The sequence below is a fragment of the Pelmatolapia mariae genome, linkage group LG23 (genome assembly GCF_036321145.2).
Source record: "Pelmatolapia mariae isolate MD_Pm_ZW linkage group LG23, Pm_UMD_F_2, whole genome shotgun sequence".
NCBI classification, from domain to species: Eukaryota; Metazoa; Chordata; class Actinopteri; order Cichliformes; family Cichlidae; genus Pelmatolapia; species Pelmatolapia mariae.
The window spans coordinates 34,189,549-34,215,343 of NC_086246.1; the positions used below are offsets into that span (position 1 = coordinate 34,189,549).

General features: G+C 37.5%; 1 protein-coding gene across 3 annotated transcripts in view; it reads left to right on the forward strand.

Moving 5' to 3' along the window:
- Positions 1-25,795, forward strand: part of nlgn1 (neuroligin 1) — a 273,143-nt gene that overhangs the window by 23,869 nt on the left and 223,479 nt on the right. For 2 of the 3 annotated variants that reach the window (XM_063467947.1, XM_063467948.1), the window contains exon 2: positions 7,916-8,979. In XM_063467947.1, the coding sequence (XP_063324017.1) occupies positions 8,442-8,979 (538 nt within the window). In that variant the 5' untranslated portion in view covers positions 7,916-8,441. Of the gene's footprint in view, positions 1-7,915; positions 8,980-9,726; positions 9,787-25,795 lie in introns of all 3 variants that reach the window. The other variant, XM_063467946.1, reaches the window with a different exon arrangement.

The following is a 25,795-nucleotide window of genomic DNA, read 5'->3' on the forward strand; positions in this document are numbered from 1 at the left end:
GTGATGACAATGGGAACTATAGTCAAACAGAGTACTTAGGAAAAATATAATCTTGTGGCTATAACGATTTTGCTTTTTATTTTATTTTGATTTAGTCAGCTAAGAAATAGAGATGCACAGTTAACATTGTGTATGCAGCAAACACATATTAGCACGAATCAACATTGCAAAAGCAGAAAATGAACCCCAACAGTAATACACAGATGAAAACGAGCACAAATTTTATAACACAGCAGGATAAAATTGAAAATACCTTGAATTAAAATTGGACTTCAAAGAATGAAAAATGAACATGGCTATATATAGAAGTAAAAGACACACAAAAGATTGGATGGAGACAAACAAGAGTCTTAGACATTAGATTTGATCTGATGACAGGCTAAGCATAAATTGCAGGAGCTACTGGCAGCAGCACATATACACAACATGAAATGAGACTGGCATGCCTAAGTTGATAGCTGCTGACTGAAGTAGCACCCCAAGCACTGATAAATTTCTCTCTGCAATTTAGATGGATTTATAATCCTGCAAATTTCATTAAAATTTTGGCTGGATAGTTGCAAGATCACTGCAGTACCATTGCCACCAAACAAATCATGTAGATATAACACAGCTGTTTTGAAATAATCACTTCATGTTTTCCTGTCTTTAGTAGTAGAGTTTCCCGTTCTTTCCATGCAGATGCATCAATTACAGATGACTGCTCTGTGTTTACCACCCATGAGGGAGACTGTTGTATTTAGTGACAGTGTCATATCATACTGTCTACTCTCCACACAATGTCAAACTCTGCCTTTATACACACAGATATTTAGCGTGTACCAGCCAGAAGAGATGTGTTGTAAGTGTTGTGTTATGTGCTCGTGACCTCAGGATTCTGTCTACGTGTGTCATAGTCTCAAATGTCCTTTTAAAAAGTTTTTCTTTAGCTTTTTTTTTATTTTTAGTTTTGGTGTTTTGTTTTGTTTTGTTTTTTTTTACCTAGTTTGTGTGTCCTAGTTTTTGGCTTTCTCACTGTTTGTCTGCTTGCATTGTCCCATTTGGTAATTGCTTTCTTTGTCTTTAGATGTTAATTTTCTGTCTTTGTCTTTTCTAACACCTTCAGGATTGGTTGGCATCTAATTAGTTTCACCTATATTCTGTTAGTTATTTAGTTTTCTATTAGTTTTTTTTCCTGTATTTCACTCTCCTGTGTGTGTTTTTTTTTTTTTTTTTTTTACCTCTTCCTGCATCATTTGTTGGGCTCTGATTCCTAGTGTATTTTAGTATATCATTTAGTATCTCAGCAACTCTCCTGAAATCCCTTCAGATGATTTGTCTACATATAGAAGTTCAGTGACATTGCCTCATAGTTGCCTTGTAATTCACTGCATTTCTTTTCATCTCACATTTGGTTCATCTTTTGAATACCCATTTAAAATGTAAGAACCCAGTTTTTTAATTCTGTTATTTTTCTGGTTAATTTTTCATTTGGTAGTGTCTATCTTCATATGACATTCACAGAGATATTCATCAGGCAGCTTCTGTAATGCTAAGCAAGACATGAGTTATCGTTTAGGCCAATGTGGAAGTAAAAACTACTGAATTAAGTTCTTGTTGTGATGACACCAGGCAAGGAAATCCAGAACTAATTTGCTGTAAGTGAAAAAACCATATAACCTTTGACCGTACAGGCTGACCCACATACAGCCTTTTGTCTAGCAAAAATTCCCTTTGAGACTGATACTACGGTTTAGAGCCTGTTTGTGTGATTTCATACTGAAAATAAGATGATACAGTAGTAGAATAATAATTTGAAGATTTCCAAACACACCGCTTGATCTGATATTGTGCTGTGATCTGTGCACAAACACAAAGTTGAATAACTTTCTCCAGTGTGGTGCTAAGATGCAACTTTCCTCCTGGCTTTTAACTATTAAGTGTCTGACTTGATGTATTCATAGCAAGTACTACTGCAAGACCATGTGATTGGTTAAACAGTTGTGCTCATAAACAGTTTCTTTGGAATGTTGAATGACATACACCAATCAACACTGCAGCAGCTCAATTGGATGAACCAGATTCCACCAAAAAGCTTCAACATAATAAGAAGGATTTTGACAAATCAATGGTTCAAATTCTAAAGTAGTTTCAGACATCTCTGCTTCTATAATGACCAGCTCTTAACTTGTTGACTGGTTTATGTGCCCCTCCAGCATTTCATGTGCTCATAATGACAAAGAGTATCATGCCAGTTATTTCTCTTCAGCCTTGCTGTAAAAATACTTGCAACTAGTTTTATGGACTCTTTGACAAAAGAGTGGAACAATCAATGGAACTGCTTTCTTTCAGCGCTGTCACAATGCTCTTGTTGTTTGTCAGTCATTATTGCGTGAATGTTGGATATTTGTTTTACATTTGTTTGTGTACGTGGATTTCTCAGTGCCATTGTCGATAAGCGCTGGTTTATGTAGAAATATGGCTGTTAGGAGGAGGGGCAGGAGGGCTTCTGTCTGCCAGGGTGGTTGTTTGTGCTCTGAGGATGGAGAAGATTGTCAGACTGTCAGCTTTATCATCATGTATACTGGGAGTTCACAATTCTTGTTCCTCTGCGTGGTTTGACTCGAGACAGGTCCCACGTCTGGGGTATCTTAGTCTGACTCAACAGATGTTTCAAAGGAAAAGTAAAGATTTCCATCCCTGTTTCTGAACTAGCAGATGGGAAACTGAAATAGTGTGACCCTTTAATGCTTCACCTTCACTCCCACATTGTGACCATTCAGCTGACTGTAGCCTGCCTCCCATGAGGCCTCAGAAGAAATAACAGCAGATGCAAACTGTCACATTTGAAGGTTTAAACTGAAAATATAGAGCACCTAAGAAATAACCTCCTTACATTGTGTCATATTCATGGTCTGTTTGTGGGTTGGAAACTAAGTAGTAATAGGAGAAGAATTTTACTGTTTTCAATAATTTTTCATAATTATCTCATGACATACAGACAGCCATGATTTTTTTTTGTTCTTAATTGGCCATTATGTCTTTGTAAACTCACACATGTTGTCTTACCAGGTTAAACATATTAAACCTTAAAACAAAAGGAAATGCACTCATTTCCAAAGCTAGATTACATGCTTTACACTTCCTTTCAGGAGATGATTGGCATCATCTTCAGCTGTTTCTTTTAATTATTTTTTAAGCATGTTTTTAGTCTATACAGATCTGTAACTTATTTTTATTAGTTTAACTTACATTTTTCTCCTTTAAAAATATGGCTCTGGTTTGGACAGATGACATATGCACACAGCCTTACAAAGGTCATGAGATTTTACCCCAAATATCTGTAAACACTTGAAAAATGAATGAATTCACTATTGTCACTTTTTACAATAATTAAATGAGTAAAGAGAAAGGACAAAGCCATGAATAGATAAATATAAAAAAAATAATATTGAATATTAAAAATATTGAGATTGTTTTTTAGTTTTCTCTGATCCAAAGCATGGGTGTCATATTGTAATGTTCAGTTCCAACAGCCCTCTGTGTTTGCAGCTGCTGTAATTTTCCATCATTATGCAGAAAATGTGGGTATATTCCACTAGTTCCCTTGTTTGACATGATCCAAAGGGACTATTTAGCATGCTTCAGTTTGCTAAAAGTAAAAGAGGTTTAGTAGGCAATTCTTCTGTGTCCCTGAACAAATAACAAAAACTGCTGACTTTTAAAGGCGGCCAACGAAGCAGTTTATCCTCTGGCATCAACATGGCTGCCAGCATAATTTTATACAATGAATATGGATGGTATACAACTGGCCTATGTGTAAGAAAGAAAATAATTCAATCTAGAGTCAGTCCTTTTTTTAATTTTTTTAAATTTTCAGTGTATACGTTAGATTAACTACAAATAATAATATACTATATATTAAATGTGGTCATGTGTTGTAGTTATTAGGATTTCTTTGAAGATGCATGGCTTCAGATATATTGTTTGTTTTGGGGTTTTTTTAAAATAATTTTTAAAACGTTATTTTTTTTTAAATGTCTTCAGTAAAATCATTTGGTGTGTGTGTGTGTGTGTGTGTGTTGTTCATAAATCAGAAGGTGACGTTCAGAAAAAAAAAAAGAAGCACTTATCCAATTCACACTCACTGGGGGTGTGGGTGTTGACCCTATTCCAGCTGTCATAGGCCATGAGGTTGGGTACAGCCTGGAAGGTTGCAAGTCCATCACAGGGCTAACACAGAGATAGACACCCATTTTTGTATTCCCGTTTACAGCCAGTTTCATATTACCAATTGCCCTAACTGCTACTACACATCATTTGACATCATAATGGTATCAGTCCTTTCAGGAGTTTTTATTTCTTAAGCTGATGAATTAAAGCAACATTGAGATATAGAAGAAAGACATTGACACAGTGAGAGGGCATCAGCTGTATTCAAAAAAAAAAAAGAAAAGAAAAAACATTCTTCATTAGTCCCAGCTTCCCAAGCTCGACTGCTGTGTATTTCATAGCACTGTCACAGAACAAATATAGGTCACATGACTTACAGAGACATGTGGGATTGACCATATGATGACCAACAAGTTGCAATACAGCTGGAGCCACACTTGTGATTGTAGGATATGTTGAATTGTAAATATCTAGGTAGGGGTGGGTGGTTTAAACGGTATACGATAGAAACGATATGAATTTGGCCAGTGGTAGAGATTTTGACTATACCGCGCTACCGCAATAGCGCATGTTGATGGTGTCATCAAGCTATGCCTGTTTTGGTCGAAAGCATTGCAGCGGCTGCAAGCAATATCCTCTGCAAATTATGCCGGGCAACAGTAATAGCAAAGAGACGAAGCACGTTTTGGAATATGAGGAAAGCCAAAAACTGCGCTTCTTCCACTTCCGTACCATTGATTCATTAATGTTGAATTCTCTCACAGATGCTCTATTCCCATGTTGTTGCAGTATATTAATGACTAACCTCGTATTGTGGATGAATTATCTCAGTTGTTCTCCTGACTGAAGTTTGGTCCGTTTACAGCATCCTGCCATGTGATTACATTTGTCCCTAACTTTTGGGAACCCTCACTTTAACTTTTATCGAGTGGAAAAAAGTTAGCGTTCTTCCTCCAGCTTCACTATGATAATGTTATGCTAACATAGCTGTGTCGCTAGCGATCACGTAGCACATCATTATATACCAGCTAGTCTAACTTCAGTAACCCTACAAAAGTCACTGCTGTTTAGTTTTCTGTCTTCATTTATGTTGGAAGTGATAGCAGAGCTGTACATTTAAATTTTTTCAGAAATCTCTCAGTCAGAACATATTTAGGTGGAAACTAGCGAGCTAACTTCCTGCTAACTTCTAACTCCGTTAAATTTAATAAATTCTGTTTTCATGGATGTCTGACTGTTAAACTTAATTGTTATACCTGGTAAAGCAGCAACACTGAAATCTAGACAGTTTCTAACTCTCAGTGGAGACAGTGTTCCTTTGACTTTGGGACCTGAAGCAGACGGAGTTTTGGACCCAGATTACTCCGCGAGGCTCCTGACTACGGTAGCCGTAATGCTCCAATGATCCAGCTTCGTAGCTTACCAAAGTTGTACTAAAACATTTTTGACAGATTGAGGGCCGTGTACTACATAAAATCGGTTCAAGGTCAGTAAACACAACCAGAATTCATACAAAAGGCGCACTGTCGATTTTTGAGAAAATTAAAGGATTTTGAGTGCACGTTATAGTGTGGAAAATACGTTATACGGAAGAAAAGAATATATCTCCATATATATCGTTACCGCACATGCTTCAAATTATACCGCGATATGGATTTTAGGCCATATTGCCCAGCCCTATATCTAGGGCCTTGGAGCCAATGACCAGCTTAGGATATGCAGGTTATTTTTTTAATAATTTAGTCATTCATTCATTCATTCATTCAAGCTGACCAATGAACTTGATTTATCTGATTAAAATTTAAAATAAAGATAAGATAAGATAACCTTTATTAGTCCCACACGTGGGGAATTTGTTTTGTTACAGCAGTGGACAGTGCAAAGTTACATAGAAAAATTAGAAAAAAATAAACACTGGAATAAGATATCAATAAGATACTGTACACAACTGTACACAATAGAATAGAATAAAATAAAATACTATATACAATTGAATAAAATAGAATACAAATGCTATATACAATTGAGTTTAATACAACGATGCCAGAAAAGAGTATTGAGTGTGTTGAAGCAGAAAAACTATACAGTACAAATGCACCTGGCCTTGAAATACATCAGTCACCTGAATCTCTCTTTTTGAGCATTCAGATATGATGAAAACCATGTGCAATGATTTGTGCAGTTTCATAGTAAACTGTCATGTCAAACTAGGTGTAATGTCTGTATTTTTTTGGTAAATAAATAGAAACAGTAACAAAAAAATAATTCTGCAAAGCCATGTGTCTCATTAAAACCACCACCTTCTGACTTCAAACAGAAGCACAGCATTCACTCAGAAATATAGCAGACAAATTTTGACTTGCAATAAAGACACAGAAAACACTGCAAGAAAAAAGGAGGACTCCTTCAGGTAAAATTGAATATTAAATGGGAATGGCTTTTCCTTCATCTTTTTAATTCACTCATGTACAGTATATGTACATATCACATAGTAGGAGTGATATGTACATATACTCTACATATCACTCCTACTTTTATGGACATGTATATCTTTGTGGCTCAAAGCTTTTTTTAAGTTGGAAAAAATACCCCATATTGCATTATGCTAACACAATATTTTGACAAAATATTCAGTCTTGTAGGATAGTGAACAGTAACTGGGGCTGGGTAAGATATTATCAGATATTAATATGTAGGCTTGTGCATCAGTCAGCTTACATAATACTATAAAACCACTACTGACCCCGACTGGCTTAGCCTCCTTAGATTTCTTGTTTGTGTATGGACACTTAGGTTCAGGTTCTAGTCTTCCCTCATTGTTGTGTTTCTTCAGTTAATCACAGTTGTGCTTGCTTGCATGATCAATCAGTCTTTCATATACAGATATACACATATACTTTAAGGAGTATAACACGTTAGTGTTTTAGTGAAAATGCAGTTCTGTGTTAATTTTAGCTAGTTTGACAGTTTGCTGTGTGTATGCAGTTAAACAGGATTACCTCAGTGTATGAAATTGAAGGTGAGCTCATCCAGATGGAACAGTGACTACTAAGAAGTGTGGGAAAGGTAGAAAACCACATAGTATCAAGGACATACCTTCATGTTCGACAGTTTCATGCACACACACAAACACATAGTCGCGTAAAGGGTGAAGTAAAAATTGCGTGTTGCTTTGTTTCAGTTGGAATCATTTTGTGTTACTACCATATATCTCATTAGGCAGACTTACTGAGAGAATGGTAAAATAGGCAAAGTTTCTGGGGAATGTTAATACAAGGTCTGTGACATGACACAAACTGTAGCCACCTGTGTGAAGTACCTTGCTATATACCCATTCACCATCTCCAAATTTTGCCCCTCTGCATAACATGTGGTACACTGGCACTAATGATGTCACAATATCCACTTTCATTGAACTGACCTGTGGCTTTGACTGTAAGCCTTGTTGCTGCTGGGATCCAAGTTAAGGTCTGTCTAAAAATCAACCCCTCTCGGTGGGATGGAGTGTCACACTGTCAGTAGTGTATACAATTAAACTGTACATTATAATTTGTTGCCATGCATGCTGATAGATACCTTGTGTGTTGCTGAGGAATGTTATCTCATGTAACCATCCGTGCATATGGGTATGAGACAAATTAAATGGCATGTCTACTATGCTGTGAAGTAAGAAAAATAATTTTGTAAATTTAAAATGGTACTGGTTAAAAATGATCATTGCCTTCTTAGTGTGAATGCTAAATGTGTGTTTACTGTGTTGCAGGGGACCAACTTTGGACTTGACTCTTCACAGTACAAGTACCTACTAGACCCACTGCACCGCAATCGCTGCTTCTGCCGCTGTACATGGCAATATGGAAACCATCATCACTGACTGGCTTGTCTATCTCCTGAGAAGTGGTGCCTAAAGATGAAATCTTCAGTGTTTTCTTCTTCAGTCCAGTGATTGTTTACAGGACCTTTTTGAGGAATATATTTCCATACTGTGAGGAATATTTCACAGATTTTCTTTCACCAATTTGGAGGAAACTGATGGCTGCTACAATTCTACTGGATGCTTTGCAGTGCTTTGGTTTTAAAACGGATCATTAGCATCCACAACCCTCATTTGCTCCGGAGTTACCAATTTCCTTATACCTTACTTTTGTATGAATGTCAGTTTTGTGATTGTGTTTGTGTTTGCATCTGCATGGTATAAGTGAGAAAAAGGAAATAAGGAGTTTGTTTCACGAGCAAGAACTGGCCAAAAACAGAGAAAGCAACCAAGTGTAAAGCGTGGGATAGCAGCCATGTTCGAGTGGAGGCAGCATTCGAGGATTGGATGTTGGCTATTTCAGAGTGCTACATGTGGGAGCAGAAGTATGGGATATGTAGGTCTAGAAGGTTCCTTAAAGGCTGGCTGGTGGGTATCCACTCTAATATGGCTGGGATTGCTGCTTCTGCAGGCATGTCCAGCTGTTGTGTTGGCTCAGAAACTTGATGAGAATGACCCAATAGTAACCACAGCCAATGGCAAGCTTCGTGGTATCAAGAAGGAGCTGAACAATGAGATCCTGGGTCCTGTCATACAATTTCTGGGCGTTCCATATGCCGCTCCACCTACTGGTGAGCGCCGCTTTCAGCCACCTGAGCCAGCGGCACCATGGCCTGACATTCGCAATGCCACACACTTTGCCCCAGTGTGTCCCCAGAGCATCGTCGAGGGCCGTCTGCCAGATGTCATGCTGCCAGTGTGGTTTACCAACAGCATCGATGTGGTGTCTACCTACGTCCAGGACCAGAGCGAGGACTGCCTCTATCTTAACATCTATGTTCCCACTGAGGATGGTGAGTTTGCCTGCAAGCCCAGGGTAGGATGGCTGAGTACAGAGGGAGGTGGGGCAGAGAGAATTAAACCCACAACCCTCTGATAGAGGAAAAAAAAGTGTTGTTGGGGTGTGTTGTTACTATGTGAGAGTGAATTTCTGTTTCTGTCCTTGTATGTCTGTCATTAGAAGGGAAAGCATGACCTTGTGCATGTTAAATGTGCATGATATTTCTTATACTACATGACTGTGCAAGAGTGATGTGTGAAAGAGAGAACAGTGTGCACACTTTTAATTTCACTCCACATCTGCCTCAATATTTTTTCTTCCACATTCATTCTTTCAGACTTTTTGAACAGATTTTCCTCTCAGCTCCTCTTTTTTCTCATTTCTTTATTTGCCCTGCTCTGCAGGCCCCCTCCTCCCCCCCACTCTCATGTCTGCAGCTCATCATAGCGTATTGTGCTCATCCACAATGGCTACAGTTCATTAAACAAGACAGTTGTTGTCATGATCATCACCGATTGATTTGGCTGACTGGCTGAATGACTGGCTGGCTGGCCGACTGATAGAGTGAATACTGCTCTGATTGAGCTGGTGTTATTCATTCTTTCCCCCTGTCTTTATTTCTCCCTTCCTTCCTCTCTAAGTCTTTTTCAGTCAATCAGCGCTGTGTGAGTGTTCATGTGTGCGTGTGCATGCCAGCTCCTGTGTGCACTGCGCGTCCAGGGGCTCCATGTTATTCTTTAGTTTTCTATTCATTTTACAGTCAAAAGAATATCCAAGGAATGTGCCAGGAAACCGGGCAAGAAAATATGTAGACAAGGAGGTATGTATAATCTGACTCCACCCTATACAATGCCACAGAAAGAAGAACATCCTGCAAACAGGAAGAAAAAAGAAGAGCTATATGTTACAGCATGAGAGAGAGAGAGAGAGAGACTGAGCGAGAGAGACTGAGATGGAGAGAGAGATGTGAAATCAAGGTCTACAAATTATTCAAGTCTTGACTCAGGACATCTGCTGGTTTTTAGAATGCTGCAATTAAGAGACGGGGCCTTTTAAAACACTACCTGAAAGTGAATTTAGGGCCAATTTAAAAAACCTTAAGAGGAAAGTGGAGATGTCAGAAGCAGTATTCTGACTGAACACAGCTACTGCATTTCAGAAAGTATAAGTGCGCACATCAGGAAATACTTTTTTGTCATTTGTCAGGTCTTGTAAAGACCCTCTGATATACTCAAGGTAATGACAGCAACATACTTGCATCTAAAACCCTGAATAAGACAAGTAATTTGCAGACCTTGTGATGGTGGATTGATGTGAGGTGTGTTGCACCACATCCCCAGTACTCATGTGTGCTCGCGTTGGTCAGCAATAGTGGGGGATTTGATTGGCTGCCAGATCATAGGTCAGGAGGTGTGCAGTAATTATGGCTGATGTGTAGCAAGATAGCAGCATATTAGATCATACACACTGTCACAAACACACATACACACACTCACAATGATGTAGTTGTATGCAGTGTTAAATAAGATGAGCTCAGGCTGGACCTTGACTGTGTAATCTCCATTAAAAGAAAGCAGAGCTATGTTCTGGTTGGCTCTGGCTACTGTATCAAGCGCTGTTTCATCAAGATAATGTCCTCCACCTCCTCTCTGTCTTTCTCTTTTAGCCTCTCCCTTCTTGGCTGTGTGTGCACTTTTTTTCTGTATAGATATTTTTGAGTCAGAGTGAGTGACAGAGAGAGTAAGACAGAGAGAGCGAAAGCGAGAGAGGGGGAGAGATGTGCTGACAGCGTCCTTGATAAGTTCTGGGTGTTAATGTCATTGTCTTGGCAGCAGTCAGCATTATCGCTTATTGTATATTTCCTTTTTTCGTACTAAATAGATACGTGCACATTATAAAGTCACTGCTCTTCTTCGCCTCTAACATGTTACACATACAAATACACTGAAAGGAAATGCACTGACAGATTACAGAAGCTTATATATTGTTCACACACCATGGAAAAGTCATAACTCAGAAAACAAGATTTTGTGATTTGATAATAAAGGGAGAATAGGTGTGAAACACAGTGTATTGCACAGAAAAAGAAAAGCAAGATAACAGAAATGTCCCTTAGTTACAGGAGAAGTTGCTTTCCTTGAGTTTGTTTCTGTGTCTGCAGTTTGCCACCCAGTAACTATGCACAAAGTTGAAAATAACAATAATTATTTTTACCTATGAAATTTTTAAATGCAGTACTCCCACTTTATACACTCCCACTGTGGGAACAGACCTGTTCCCATATGTTCAAAATATATGTGATGCAAGTTTGTTTACTAGAAATTTTGTGTTTATCGACCTAAAAAAAAGAGAAAAGTTTCTCAGAGCAGATGGTTCAAGGCTCTAATGACCGAAGTTTTGTACAAGAAGACACTTTAATTTAGATATTCAATACATGGAAAAGCCCTGAATAAAAGTGACATGAAGAATACAGATCCTAAGACAATACTCGATGGTCTAGAGAATTAAACGTTTTTTTTAATATATTTTTTGTTTTTTATATTAATAAAATGGATAAAAGTGAAATTTTAGCCTTACATAAAAGGCACAGGTCGGAAGCAATTTTTTAGAGACTAAAAAGTGACATTTATCGACCAGAACTTAGTAGTCTTACATCCTAGAGACATCACTTCTGACTGGTAAATTAAGTGTAACTTTTACAAACTGAAGTGCTCAACTTCATGTTTTAAAATTATATTATCTTTCAGAACAATACATTATCTAAAGCAGTATGCCTCAATTCTGAAAATGTTAGTACATCAGTTGCTTTCTTGTTTTCCCAAATAACATTTTATGCAAAAAAACCCCAAAACAAAACAGGAAAAAAACAATTTTGATAAGAGATGATGCCATGGATATCAGCCGATCCAAGCAATCCATCTAAGTAGATAGTCAGTATTCATGTAGTTCAATCACTGTGACATTGGAAGAAACTATCGGAATTGAAGTAATTTTACTGTCTCTTTATATAAGTGTAATCTGTAACAAGTCATTATTCTGAGGATTTAATTTCACTATTTACATTTTGTGCATAAACATGGAGGTAGGTGACCAACATCTAAACTGAGGTCTGAATGATGGAGGGTCACTCATTTTTCGTCTTCTGCTACTGGCCTGCGATTTACATTTGACTTTTTATTAATTGTTAACCAAACGCATCTTCCCTAACTATACCTTTTCTATAGTTTGTCATAAGAATGGGTTTCCCATAATGTTAACCATATTGAAATCTATTCGCAATTAAATTGAATGTAATGAGAATTTTCAAACCTAAGGCACTGAAGAAAAAAAATGGCTTTATAGTGTCATCCAATATTGACATTCTTATGTGGCAATAGTTCTCTGTGCACGACTGTGCTGGGCAATTGAGCCTCTTGCTACTGATGCTAGCCACGGACATCCAATTGAAGTCTGCACTTTTCAGATGAATATTTCTAGGCAGAAACGACTAAAATGTACCACACGTTTCATTTCTCAGGAATCATGCACATGTATTGGGGTGGTGTTCTTCAGTACACGTGCACGGCTTCTATATTCAGATATTACAATTAAAGTGTGCATTGTTGAGTTACTAGCCATGCTGTCCAGGCTGGGATATCAGTTTTACAGCATCAGATAAGTGTTTTCTGGTACAGCATTAGAGTCTAATGTCAGTTCCGCAGTGATGGTGGTGGTTTACTTTAAAGAGGCAAAGGCTATTTCAGTGGATACTTTTAGAACTTGAGTCATTATCAGTGACACAGTAGTGCAAAGTGTACTCAGTGGTGCGTGGGGTGAGTGGATAGATTATGGTGAGTGACTAGGTAATTTCATGGCTAGATGTGTGCAGCCACAGTGATGGATTTTATAACATGTTTGGATAGGAAGAAATACATTTTCAGGAAATGGGGTATTATTAATTAAATCAACTATAATGTCTTCATACAAGTGACATATTGACAGGCAATACACTACAACTATTTTGTGATAAAAAGCACATTTTAGCTCTCAAGTTTTTCCAAAGGAAAATGATCAGGTGCACCTGCAGAATTATAGTGAATATGTGAAACTTAGGATTTCATCTGCATAGGTGAAAATTTGGAGGGCAATCTTACAGTGTTCCCAAATGCTTCAGCATCCACTGATCAATAACTACACGGTTACTGACAGATCTGTAGATAACTTATGATGCACAAAACACATCATGGAACATATTTTCTGTTTATTTTCGGTTTTAGTTCCATAACAGTTTGTCTAACACTCATACCTTCAGCTAACATGAAATTCTGATGTGCTTTTGTTAATGACTGTTCTGCACACCAAGCATGGAAGACTTCTTAATGGACAAAACAAAGAAAAGCTGTGTAACTGAGGTGATTAGAAGGAAAGCTAGCGATGGAAAGCGATGAAGACATATGACTGTATTAAAGAAGAAGATATGGGGTAGTATTAGGAAGACAGACAAAAACAAAGTAAGAGCAGGACACACACAGCCAAACAATAGAGCAGCGGTGAAAGTGAAGAAGGCAGAGTGTAATTGCTGTGGGATTCGCCTCTTTGTCCACATAAGGACTATTGTACTGTCCTGTGTCACGCAGGTTCAAAGAAATCTTCTGTGGTTAAAAGTAGTGCTTTTTGATGTCTCTGGGATGGAGTATGGCCATTAAGTTATCACATGCTGGGATAGTGGTTTCTGTGTTGAGATCAGAGGTAGCAGCTCTGTGGTTGGTCTTCGCTCTCTACAGCATGCATTCACAATTCATTTCTGAAAATGAAATAAATGAATATGAGTGGCTTGAAATTCAATTATGGAATTTCAGACTTGGGTTAAGTAAAACTCATCCTGATGCATGAGTCAGATGTATTTATGGCTATGGAGGGCCAAGCCTTCAGTAAGTTTGGGGGAAATGCTCTTTTTGCTGCATAAAACACACTCAATACCAACTCTGGGGAAAAAAAAAACAAAAAACCTTTTTTGATAAATAAGAAAAATCTGTAGACTTTTTAATGATTTCCAAAAGAGGAAATGAAAAAACAACAACAAGGAAACAAAACAAAACAAAAAATTAATAAAATAATGCAGTTTGAAGGAGACACTGCTGGACAATATTTTTTTTCATTTCTTATTGCCTGTTATATATTTTTACTACTCTTCACATAAGGCCAGAGCTGACTCAACTGTGTGGGTTGTCAAAAGACATCATGGCTACAAGCACAAGCCAATATGGAAGCAGATGAGATGTGGTGAAGGTAATATTATTTAACACAAATCTTTACATTTCAATCCATAAGAGCAAATGTCTTAAACTCACATCCTGACAGTATTAGCACAGAACTGTGTCACAATACTGAAGGTGTTTTTTCTTTAACAGCATGTGGCGAGACTGTCTCTTTGTTGCTGCTTCAGTGCCTTAAATGCATCTCATTGCATATGACACTTTAGCTATTACTGACAAAGTTCAGTAAAAGTTTTCCTGCCTGACCAAAAATTTGCTGAAGAAAATGCACAGGGCTGTAAGCATTGAAAATTTGCATTGGCAGTTTTGAATCCAGCCAATACTAATTTGTACAAGTTTAAGCTGTCTTGATGTTAAATGATCAACTTGCACTCTGAATAGAGCATTTTATTTAAAAGGTCATAGCGCTTTGCTTACCATGTGAGAATATAAACTAGCTGCACATGCTTTGTAATTCATAGGAAAGTTGCTTCCCAAATACACAAATAATATTTTATTACTAACAGCGATGGTACAGTATTGGCACCACTGCTAGGTGCTGTTAACTTTCTTCCACTTACTCAATTCAGGGTGGCAGGAGCTTATAACTGTCCTAGCGTGAGACTTGTTACACTCTGAACACATCACCGGTCTGTCACAGAGCTAACACAGACAGACAACCAACCATTCACTCTCAGATTCACACCTATGATTAAGTTTAGAATCTTAGAATCTCAGATTGACCTAACCCCACACATGATGTTGGGAGGAAGCCAAAGTACCCAGAGAGACCCGTCACAGACTTGGGGAGCACATGTGAACTCCACGCATAAAGGCCCCAGACTGGATGGAACCCAGCAATACATTAGTTTGGGTTTAGATTCCAGTTGTTATGATTGTGCCTTGTGATTTCTAGGGTGTTTGTGCTTGAGAACAGTTTTGAGGTTGAGCTAAAAATGAACCACCATTGTGTAACTCCTACTGCAAAAATCATATCAAGCAAATGTTGAGCTACACTGTAATTGTTAAAAAGTTTGATACAACAGCATTCCTTTAAACATGCATTTCAAAGAGTCGAGGTATTGCCAAGTCATAGTTTAAGAAAGACAAGAAACCGATTAAGGATGAGGACATGTATATTTTATCGTAATAAACTGTTTATGGATATTCTGAAAACATAAGATAACAGTATAAAGGTAACCAGACAGTTGGCTATCTTATACTGTAAACCTTATACTCTAAACAGCACAATACTGTTTTGTACAAGAGGATATTGTTGTTATCATTCCCAATAGGTACACTGTAAAATTACGTTTTTATGCTGCCACTGTAATTCAACAAGGTAATTTCTATGCACAGCATTTGGTCTTGGTCTAGAATCAGTGTCACTTGGGGTGGTGGGGTTGTCTCTGTTTTGTCTGTTTTTCTGCTTCCCTTTTTCTTTCTTACATTGAATGTAAATTTAAACTGCAAACTAGACCCACTTCCCCACCACATGTACACACTGTTTAATATCTCCAGTAGTTCTCAAAATATTTTAACATGTTGTATTGTTCTAAAATTTCTTTCTGCTGTCATCACTCCAGAGGGTTTTAGAATAGAAGTCCTACTGTAGATACGAATTCCGTCAAGATTCAGTGAACTTCACACATTGTGAATGTTTGACTGTTTTTTCCCACAATTTCCCATTTCCCCCATTTCCTTGTTCTTCTCGTGTCTCTTTCCATCCATCTTGGTTTCCCTCTGTACAGGTTGGCTTTTTCCCTTGTGTCTGTCTCTGTCTCTATCCGTCTTGACCTTTTCACCCTTTACCATCTCACTTTCCTCTTATGTCCTTTTCTCTTGCTTTTGTCTCTTATTTTTTTTCCTGTTATTCCTTAGGCTTTGTCCTAGTTTTGTAGTCGTTGAGGGAAGATCCTTTGGGAGGTGGCATGCACACATGCCTACAAAGACACACAAATGGGCAGGAATAGGCATGGCCCTTCTTGTGTTTGGGTTTCCCTTGAGGGCCTCTGTCACCTCCACTCACAACTTAACTTTTCCACACTGGTATTTCTTCTTATGTTAGTGTGTTCTAGTCTGTGTCTCTGTCTGTATGTGTTTGTGTCTATACCACATACACAGTATGTGGTGAGCTTGCCATTTCCAGCTCAGCCTAACCAAACTTTCAAATTACTGTGAGCTAAAAACAAGAAAAATACAGAAAAAATGACAATTATGTTAGATTATGACCAATTTCTTGTGAAGAGTTTGGAGTTTAACTTAGTTGTACTAAAAACCTGCTGCTGGGACAAACTTTTAAATCACCTAATACTTAACATTCATGATATGGTCTACTTATCTTTTTAGCGCTCCATTCATGCAGGACAGTCATAACCAGAGGACCTCAAGTGAAATACCCCCTGCTGTCTGCATTTTTGACATGCAAAGACTATGTTTCACTTGGATATACTTGGTCTGCTCTGGTCACCAGCTAAGAACCTGCACTCCAGACTAACTTGTAATTGCCAAATGAACCTCCAAAATGAGCTGCCTTGTCCAGAAAACGGCAAAGAGAACCTTACAAAACCAAACTAAACAAACTGAACTACATCGACAATTACATCATCCCTAAATGTTTCATTTTCTTGAAACCAGGAAAGCTCTGAATTTAGTAAGTTTTATCAAACTTGCATAGTAATATTTCTCTGTAACAAAATGCAGTGTATTTTTAATTTGAATCTTTAGTTCAGGTTGATATTCCCGTATGGAACAACAACTTGTTTTAGGGGGTTTTTGGTATTTGGTTTTTTTTTTCACCACTTCCAGGTACAGCTGTTAGGAGTGTTGCTTTTTATCAGCTGTTCCTGTTCAAGTCAGTGATTTAGTTGTCCAGGCAAGTATATACATGTTAAATGACAAGATATGTGTGTTCAAATAGCGTCAATTAACACACAACTTCAGGTTTGTTTTCTATATGACAATTCTTCATAATTGAACAATAAGAACAAGTAGTCTGATGGGCTGTAATCATTATGAAGCTATAATTTGAAATACAGTAACACATTAAATTTTTGTACAAAGTATCGGTATCGGATCAGTATCGTCGATACCAACCTGAATTTTACTTGGTATCGGATCGGAAAGGAAATCAGTGGTATCGCACATCACTAGCTAATGCAACTTGCACCTGTACAGACAGTATGCTAATGCTAAGCTAGCCAAGAGCCCAGAGTGATGTTAAAGCTGAGTGAATGCTGACCAGCCCAGCACTGTGATAAATGAGCCGTCATTTGTGGTGAAATCGGCCGCTGCTGAACTTCAACAGGTAACAAAGTGAAGGGTGCAGCCTCCATTTCTACCTGTTAATGTTTCTAAAGTACAGAGTGGGCCATTTATATGGATACACCGTAATAACATGGGAATGGTTGGTGATATTAAAGTCCTGTTTGTGGCACATTAGTATATGTGAGGGGGCAAACTCCTCAAGATGGGTGGTGACCATGGTGGCCGTTTAGAAGTCGGCCATCTTGGATACAACTTTTGTTTTTTCAATAGGAAGAGGGCCATGTAACACATCAAACTTATCGGCAATGTCACAAGAAAAACAATGGTGTGCTTGGTTTCAACGTAACTTTATTCTTTCATGAGTTATTTATAAATGGCCCACCCTGTAGAACAGGGGTGTCGAACTCCAGGCCTCGAGGGCCGGTGTCCTGCAAGTTTTAGATCTCACCCTGGATCAGCACACCTGAAACAAATGATTAGCTCATTACCAGGCCTCTGGAGAACTTCAAGACATGTTGAGGAGGTAATTTAGCCATTTAAATCAGCTGTGATGGATCAAGGACGCATCTAAAACCTGCAGGACACCGGCCCTCGAGGCCTGGAGTTCGACATCTGTGCTGTAGAATCACTGTGGCGATCACGTTAAAGTCTCTTTGTGCTGGTTTTCATCTTTCATTTGTGTTGTCGGCTTCATTTTCATACCTAAATACTAAGAGAAAGATCACGTGTGTCCTCATTAGGTCAGGGATTTGTGTTTGTGTGTGGGGCTGTAGCCTGTAGTTTTATATTGTTAAATGGTAATTATGAGACAGTGTGTTTCAGATCATTTTACCGAGTAACATGAAAGCAGCATAAAAAGTAGCATAACGACTGTGTCTTTCTTGGGTGTAATTAAGCGTATTGCATTACTTTTAAGAAAGTAATATGTGCAGTAATTACTTTTTTGAGTAATGACCCCAGCAATGATCACAACAAAGAGGGGCGATACCCCCAACATCCACAAACATTTGACCACATAGCATGTAAATAATTTGCATGAATGTCATGCCATTGATATGCTGCTTAGAGATGGTGGTGACATGTGAAGTGGAGCCAATGAGAATTGATAAGGGAAATAAATTGATAAGTAACATCAATAATGGAATTGGAATTGCTCAATTCTTATCAATTCCCATCCCTATCATTAATACATTTAAAAAGTCTTAAAAGAGCAGATTCTGTGCTTTGGTGGAATTTAAAGCCAAAAACCTCATCATTACATCATTATGTAAGGAACGCAATTGCTGAAAAAATTCTTTCTCTAATACTTAAAATAGAAAGAGAAGGGTTGAAATTGGTTTAAAATTTGATGGGTCGAGATTTGTTTTCTTGATGAGAGTCAATGTTTAAAGTAGGCTGACACTATCGCTGAGACTAAACAAGCATTTATAAATGTTAAACTTGATGGGCCAGGTAAATGAAAAACTTGTTTAGCCTCCTAAGACCCAAACTCTTCCACGGCATGCATTTTTAATTTCTCTTTGATATTTGGGCATATTGGGACATGATGAATGTAAAAACAAAGAATTACCAATTTTTATTTTTTTTTTACCTGATTTTTGTTTCTAAGAAAAATGAGAGCCACATATGAGGATATTCGTTTAAAATTTCGATAGAGCAGTAGCAGTATAATGTCCGCGTAAGTGGATATCAGGCCCTTGTAGAGCAAAATTAAGTATTTGGTCTAAATAACCCAAAATGTGATGTCCACATATGTAGACGTTAGGTCCTAGGAGGTTAAACAGACAAAAGGGAATAATGGCAGAATTACATATAGTAGGCCTGTCAACAATATTAGTTAGGGCCAAAAGTGAAACAAGCTTAAAGTCATTAAATACAGCAGTGAAGGTAGAAGAACTAAGTGGATGATTATTGTACAATTCAGCATTAGTTCTCAGAATTGCGATTTTATTAATTAAAATTTTAGAAAGCTGTGACACAGTGTGGTAGACATGCTTGGAAAGATATAGTGGGGTTAAGGACAGAATTGATTGTACTGAAGAGGATTCTTAGTCTACAGGAGTGAGAAGAAGTCAAATTGGAAAAGTGTTTGTTTCTTAGGGCCTTGACAGCCTCTTGATAGAGAATGTCATAAAATTTCATAAGACTCTTGCAATTTGTCTTTTTTCCACTTCCTTTTGTTTTCCTGCATTGCTGTCTGAATGCCCAAGTAGGCTGATTTAGCCAAGGTTGGTATTTTAATTTAGGGAGGTATGAGCTCAAAGAAACAACAGAATTAAGGATAGTAGTGCAAATACTGTTAGAAGAATTTAAGAAATCTTCTGTATGTACATAAGATAGAGGAGATAGAGCTTGACTGTTCAGCACAGAGTCTCTGTAAGCTTTAACAAACTGGTCAGTGGTAGTCGATGTAATTATGGTAGAGAGTGAAGAGTAGTCCTAGGTTTTGTCCCTCAGGAACACTGATTTAATAAAATGATGAGGCACATGGTCAGGAAAAGTGGATATACTGCAGATATGCCAAGCAATAGAACCAAATCAAGTGTGTGGCCCAGCTCATGGGTAGTACCAACTGGTCAATGTTAAAAGACTCAATCGGATCAAAATAACCCCCAAACTTTATAATAACTTTAATAAGAATTAAAATCAATAAGAACTAAAATGCTGTCACATTTAACATAATTTCATTTAGAAATTCAGAAAACTCTTGGATAATTCACTGATAGATTTATGGGGATATTAAGCCCAGGCACAACGTACTGTCTGAAGCTTTGTGAGTTAAAACAGTTGCAGTTCAAACTAGAGAGAGTTTTGAACTGTAACAGAGAATAATGTTGCCATGTATTCCTTCCACTGGGTGCCAGGCAAATATATTCTTATAAACTGAAGCCGGTTAACTGGGGAGAATGAATAAATACACATTTATTGGGCAAAAGTTTAGAAAAAGCACGGGACTCACCAGTTAGCCAGGTCTTGGTCACACATACTGAGAGGAAAAAAAAGGTGATTTAATATAAAGACTTTATGGGTAAGTGGTCTAGCATTGCTCTAGCATCTTGCATTTGATCCTTATTAAGATGAAGACCATCTCTTTTAAAGAGGTAATAGCAATTCTGGAACAGGTTGAAATTGTCAGTTGTCAATTTTGTGCAGTCTGCAAGTTAACTGAAGCCAGGTGTAGAGACTGAGGGGCCTACTAAAGCATTTGTAGCTACCTCTATTATCTTCAAAAACTGTGATAGTTTTCATTTAGAAGTCATCAATAGTAATTTAATAGAATGGCATTTTGTAAACTACATATGCCAGGATGACTTACTGAATAATGACACACAACAAGCTGTTTTCCAAATAGATTAGAGTAAAACAAACGATTAAGCAAAGCAAAGAAATAAATGTAGATTATTTGATGGGACAAACAAAGAGAGAAACTTGAGTCCAAAGTAGAGTCTAGTATGATGTGGTTAATAATAGAGACTGAAAACTGGCAGAATATGTTTGCACTGGTGGGAACAGATAGCTCAACCAGATATTTTGCCAGAAATTTTAATGTGCCAACGTTTTTGATTTAGTTGCTCTGAAAGCTGATAACAGTAGGGCTCTTGTTTACTCAGCTTTCTACTCCCAAGCAACATTCAGTATTTTAAAGTTTTGCCCCAACACTTGATGGTTGTATAAATAGCAACAGAACTGACTTTAAATCATATATCAAAGCTCTTGGAAATTGGAGACATCAGGTTCTTAACTATATGTAACTAAGTGAAAACATATATCAGTCCTTTTAGTATCCAAGATGAAGAAAATAAATCTCACAACTTCAACTGGTTGTGTCTACATGCTTTTCTCTGCCTAGCTGTACAATTTACCTTGGAAACTGAGTAGTGTGCATTCTGTAAGTGCTGAACGTGTTACAATACAAAATGGCTGTTCTGTGACTTCTGCTATATTCACATGCAAAATGACCACTCATCGAAAACGTTTGAAGCCACATGAAGCCAAAGTTGAAATAGTGCTTACATTATTTTCCTTTGCACACAGAAACAAGTTTATTTTACATAACCAAAAACCAGTGGTGTTCCATCAGGAAGTCTAAAAATAGGCGTTACCAAAGTAAAGCTTCTCTCAGACAGTGCTGTCTTAATACGCATCCCTCCTTTACGTTACTGCCACCTTGTGGCTGCTGTTGGCTATTGTTGCTGAAAGATGCGCTTCTTTCAGTTTTATAAGGGACTGTAGCAGTCTCTGTTTTGAGGGTTGAGCTGGGCAAGTTGATAGGCCAGCAGCTTTTTCAGGTAATTTATATGCATGGATTATGAATAAACTGCTGGTCTTTTCACGGTAAACTGAGTGGAGACCAGGGCACAAGGCAAGCTGGTGCTGGCTCAGCTTTCACTGCTCTAAGCTCACTTACAGTCTGTGCTTTAAGTGGAAACACAGCTAGCATTAGCAAGTAAATGAGCTTCAGTGATTTAGCATCATAAGAGATGAGTTTCCTCTTGCTCACCACGTTGCACCTGATATGTGTGATGCAGACAAGATGGAGTATGAAAAACTTGTTAATGACTCTTTTAGGACATTAATGAGGAAATCTGTGATGATGATGGAGAGAAGCTCTGATTATGTCTGCTTTAATATAGTTGACCAGGTGCAGGCTCAGCAGCACTTTCGGATGAGCATCTGTGGGGATGTCTAAATGTAGTCCTCAACGCTTTTAATTCAGCTGATTTTTAAAATTATTATTAAAATATATATATTTTTAAAAAACAATTAAGATGTAGGCCTGTGTTCATGAGCTCATTTTCAAAGATATATGGTCCTCACAGGACAACTATTGCAAACATTGGTTGTGGAATATGATGCTAGACATTAAACAGAATATAAAGTATTTAAAATGAGCTTAGTCTTAAACCTATGTAGCAGTAATATGAATCCATTTAACACTGATGCAGAATGGAGACATATGCTTTGGGTTATTGTTGTCTTTGAAGACAAAGTAACAACCCAGACCTAGTTTTTCTGTTGCCTGCTAGAGGTTTTCTCTCAAAATCTTCACATATCCATCCTTCTTCATGAGTTCCTCCACCTTGATGAGATTCTTAATTCCAGACATACTGAAGCATCCCCATAACATAATACTCCCACTCCCCATAATACTCTCCCCACTGTGTTTCACTCTGGGACAGTGTACTTGAGTTGTATGCCTCTCCCTTCTTTCTCCAACATAAGCAGCGTGTCCTTGGTCAAAGAGATCTAGTTTTGTGTCATCTGACCAAAGCATTCACTTCTGGTATACATTTTTCCCCCGTGTTTTCCTTTTTTTGTAATTTGCGATCTATTTAAGAATAGCCACAAAAACAAGAAAATTCCTGTTTCAGGTTTCTGTTAAATACTACAATGCGTACTCACAAGGAACCAACTCTGTGTAGTGTCACATCTAGTTGCTACCAAATGCCTATTCAGAACCAGGAACAACCCTGGCTGTGTACAAGAAAAGTCAGAGCTGCAAATTGTAGCATATTGTCAGAAATTTTAAAATATAGTGCTTGCCTTTAATTTGTTATGACCTAATTGACCACAAATTCAGCAATAGAGGCGTATATGGCTAGATTCAGCTGCTCTCTTATTCACAAGGAGTTACCACAGTGGAAATCTCTGCATCTTTGATTTGGCAGATTTTTAGGCCGGATGCCCTTCCTGACGCAACCACAAAGGGATTTGTGTCTCCTCCAAGGATCAAATCAGGGATCGTTCTCTTGTTAAGCAAATGCGTAAACCACTACACTGGGGGCACTATACTCAAATGCTTTTCTCTTGTTATTACGCTTAGTTTTTGTTTGTTTTTGTGGAGGTTTTTTTATTGGAGCACTGAAGGAACGTACTTTCACTGATACAGTACTTTGTAAGTTTCTTTATTGATGCAGGGATTCATGCAAATAAAGCAAGACAGAGAGAGATAGAAGGCGACTTCCCAAAAAAGCTATTTCCTAGTATATTAATCTTAACAATGTATTGTTAGTGATGATGAAGTCCATTTACCTTTCTTGTTTTGAAGCATAACAGGTAAATCATATAACTACAATCAATGTCTGCCTTTCTTTCTTTATGATCTCTAAGATTTTATTTCCAGAAATTTAAAGTTTTTAGGGTTTTTTTTAAGCTAAAAATCCAGTTTTATGTGTGTCCTGAAATATACATTAACAAATGTATGTGTGGTGTAAAAAGATAAGTACTCCAAAAACAACCCAGATATGAAGTAGATCAAAGATACTGTGTTTATGTTTAAGGTAACTGAGATTTGTATTTGTCTCTGAAGACAGCACTGTTTCGAATGAGAAAATAATATTTTCAATTAAGCTATTCAATGCTGTTTTGATGCCTTAATATTCACCACAGTATTTTACACTTCAATGAAAATGTTGTTTTTACATGCTAATAAAACAGATTAATTTGTTTATACATAAAAGTCAATTTATCTCAATCTATGCCTAATCTTTATGTCAGACATTCGACATAGTGCACCTCTCTTTATTCTATTTTATTTTACTCATTCATGTGTATTGGAAAAGTTATACGCTTTATAAAAGCTCTGGGTTATCAGCCAGAGATGGAGGAAAGTTTCAGTACAGTACATCTGATATGAAATTTAATAAAGTATGTACAAGATTCCTCAAAATTAAAGGAATTTATTCCCAATTTTACAGTCACTATGGTGACCATATTTGTTGAATAGGACCACTGCTGTCTGAATACCCAGCACTAGTTTATAGCTCAGTGAGGTAAATGTCAAAGAAAAAGGAGAGACTGACCTTGAGTGCTTGTATAAACTGGTTTCCAAGCTTTTGTTTTTCTAAATAGCTGCACATACACGTCAGCATCCACCCACCTAAACTCAAACCTGCACACATACATGCAAGCCACTCTGCTCAAGGTGACAGCATTGATAGCTGCTCATACATATTCATGACACTTGCATTACAATAAATAAATAAGCTGCTTATGTTTTTCCCCTTTCCTGAATATTAAATAAAGGACATTTGAACCTTCAGCACACTGCCAACATGAGCCATTGTAGTGGCACAAAGACGCACGGATACAAATGTCATAACATTACCTCCTTTTTAAGATTCATCAAAAAAAAAAGGGAAGAAAAGAAAAGAAAATCAATCTTTTTTTTCATTCCCTCTTGTCTTTAGTGCTTCGTTACTACAGTTGTAGTGAGGACACATTTTGCCTCATGCATATTTCAAACACAGCACATTCTGAACAACAAAAGTAGACACACTGTGGTGAGAAGTAACAGCTTTTTCCATAGTTTCTATTTCACTTCTAGTCATTATTTATGAGGGCCCTTTCCAAAACAGCCGTACAACTATGTAATGCATGAAGCTATTTGCTTCAATGATGATGGAGAGGCTGCTGTAAACTAAATATGGGCAATGATGTTATCCATTGCACACACATGGCAAGAGAATGGAAACTACTGACTGAATTATAACAATATTTCTCTTGCACCACATTCTTGTTCTAGTGATAAGAATTGTATGGTAAGTGGTATGTGTCTGGTTGCTGAGGCGGATATGTACTTAAAACAAACAAACAAACAAAAAAACCTCTGGAAAACGATAATTTTAAAAGAGGAAATACAGAAAAGGTTTACATGACGGAAGTGAATAAATTGCTGTTAATGCTTCAAAAGTATTAAAAGAATTAAAGGAGGACAGTATAACCACAATTGACTTGTGGCCACAAATAGCCATTAAAGGTCCATGTCATCATTTTGAGGTAATAAAATTCAATATAATAAAAAAGTCAATTCTTCTTGCTGAGAGATATTTATTTAGCCGAGTAGTATGTATGCTAATGGTTTAGTCTTTGGGGTATTTCGAGTTCATATAGAAGTGATTCGTGCTCTTCTGGCGCACTGAAGTGCACTTAATATTGATAGTATATTTTAAATAGCTGCAGATTTTGTCATGTCTCACATGGTCACAAGAGTTAAAAAGGTAATTGGTTAGACGGTCTGTGAACTTACTCAAGAGTAGCTCAAAAAGGAATGAGTATGCTGCATCAAATACAGACCCGCATGTATATTAGTGCAGTCAAGGAGAAATAAATCCATGAAGTATGTATGTTATAAAATTATTTTAGGTAGCCATTCACAACTTGGATGAATTATTAACAAGCTATTGTCAGAGGTGCATCCCAGAGGCAGTCTTTAAGAAGTAAAGGTGGAGGAAGCATTCATTTATTTCAGTGTTTTTATTTTACCTTTCGCTTTAACATAGGGGTTAAAATTTCATTTCAATTTTACTTTTCTTTACTTCTATCAAG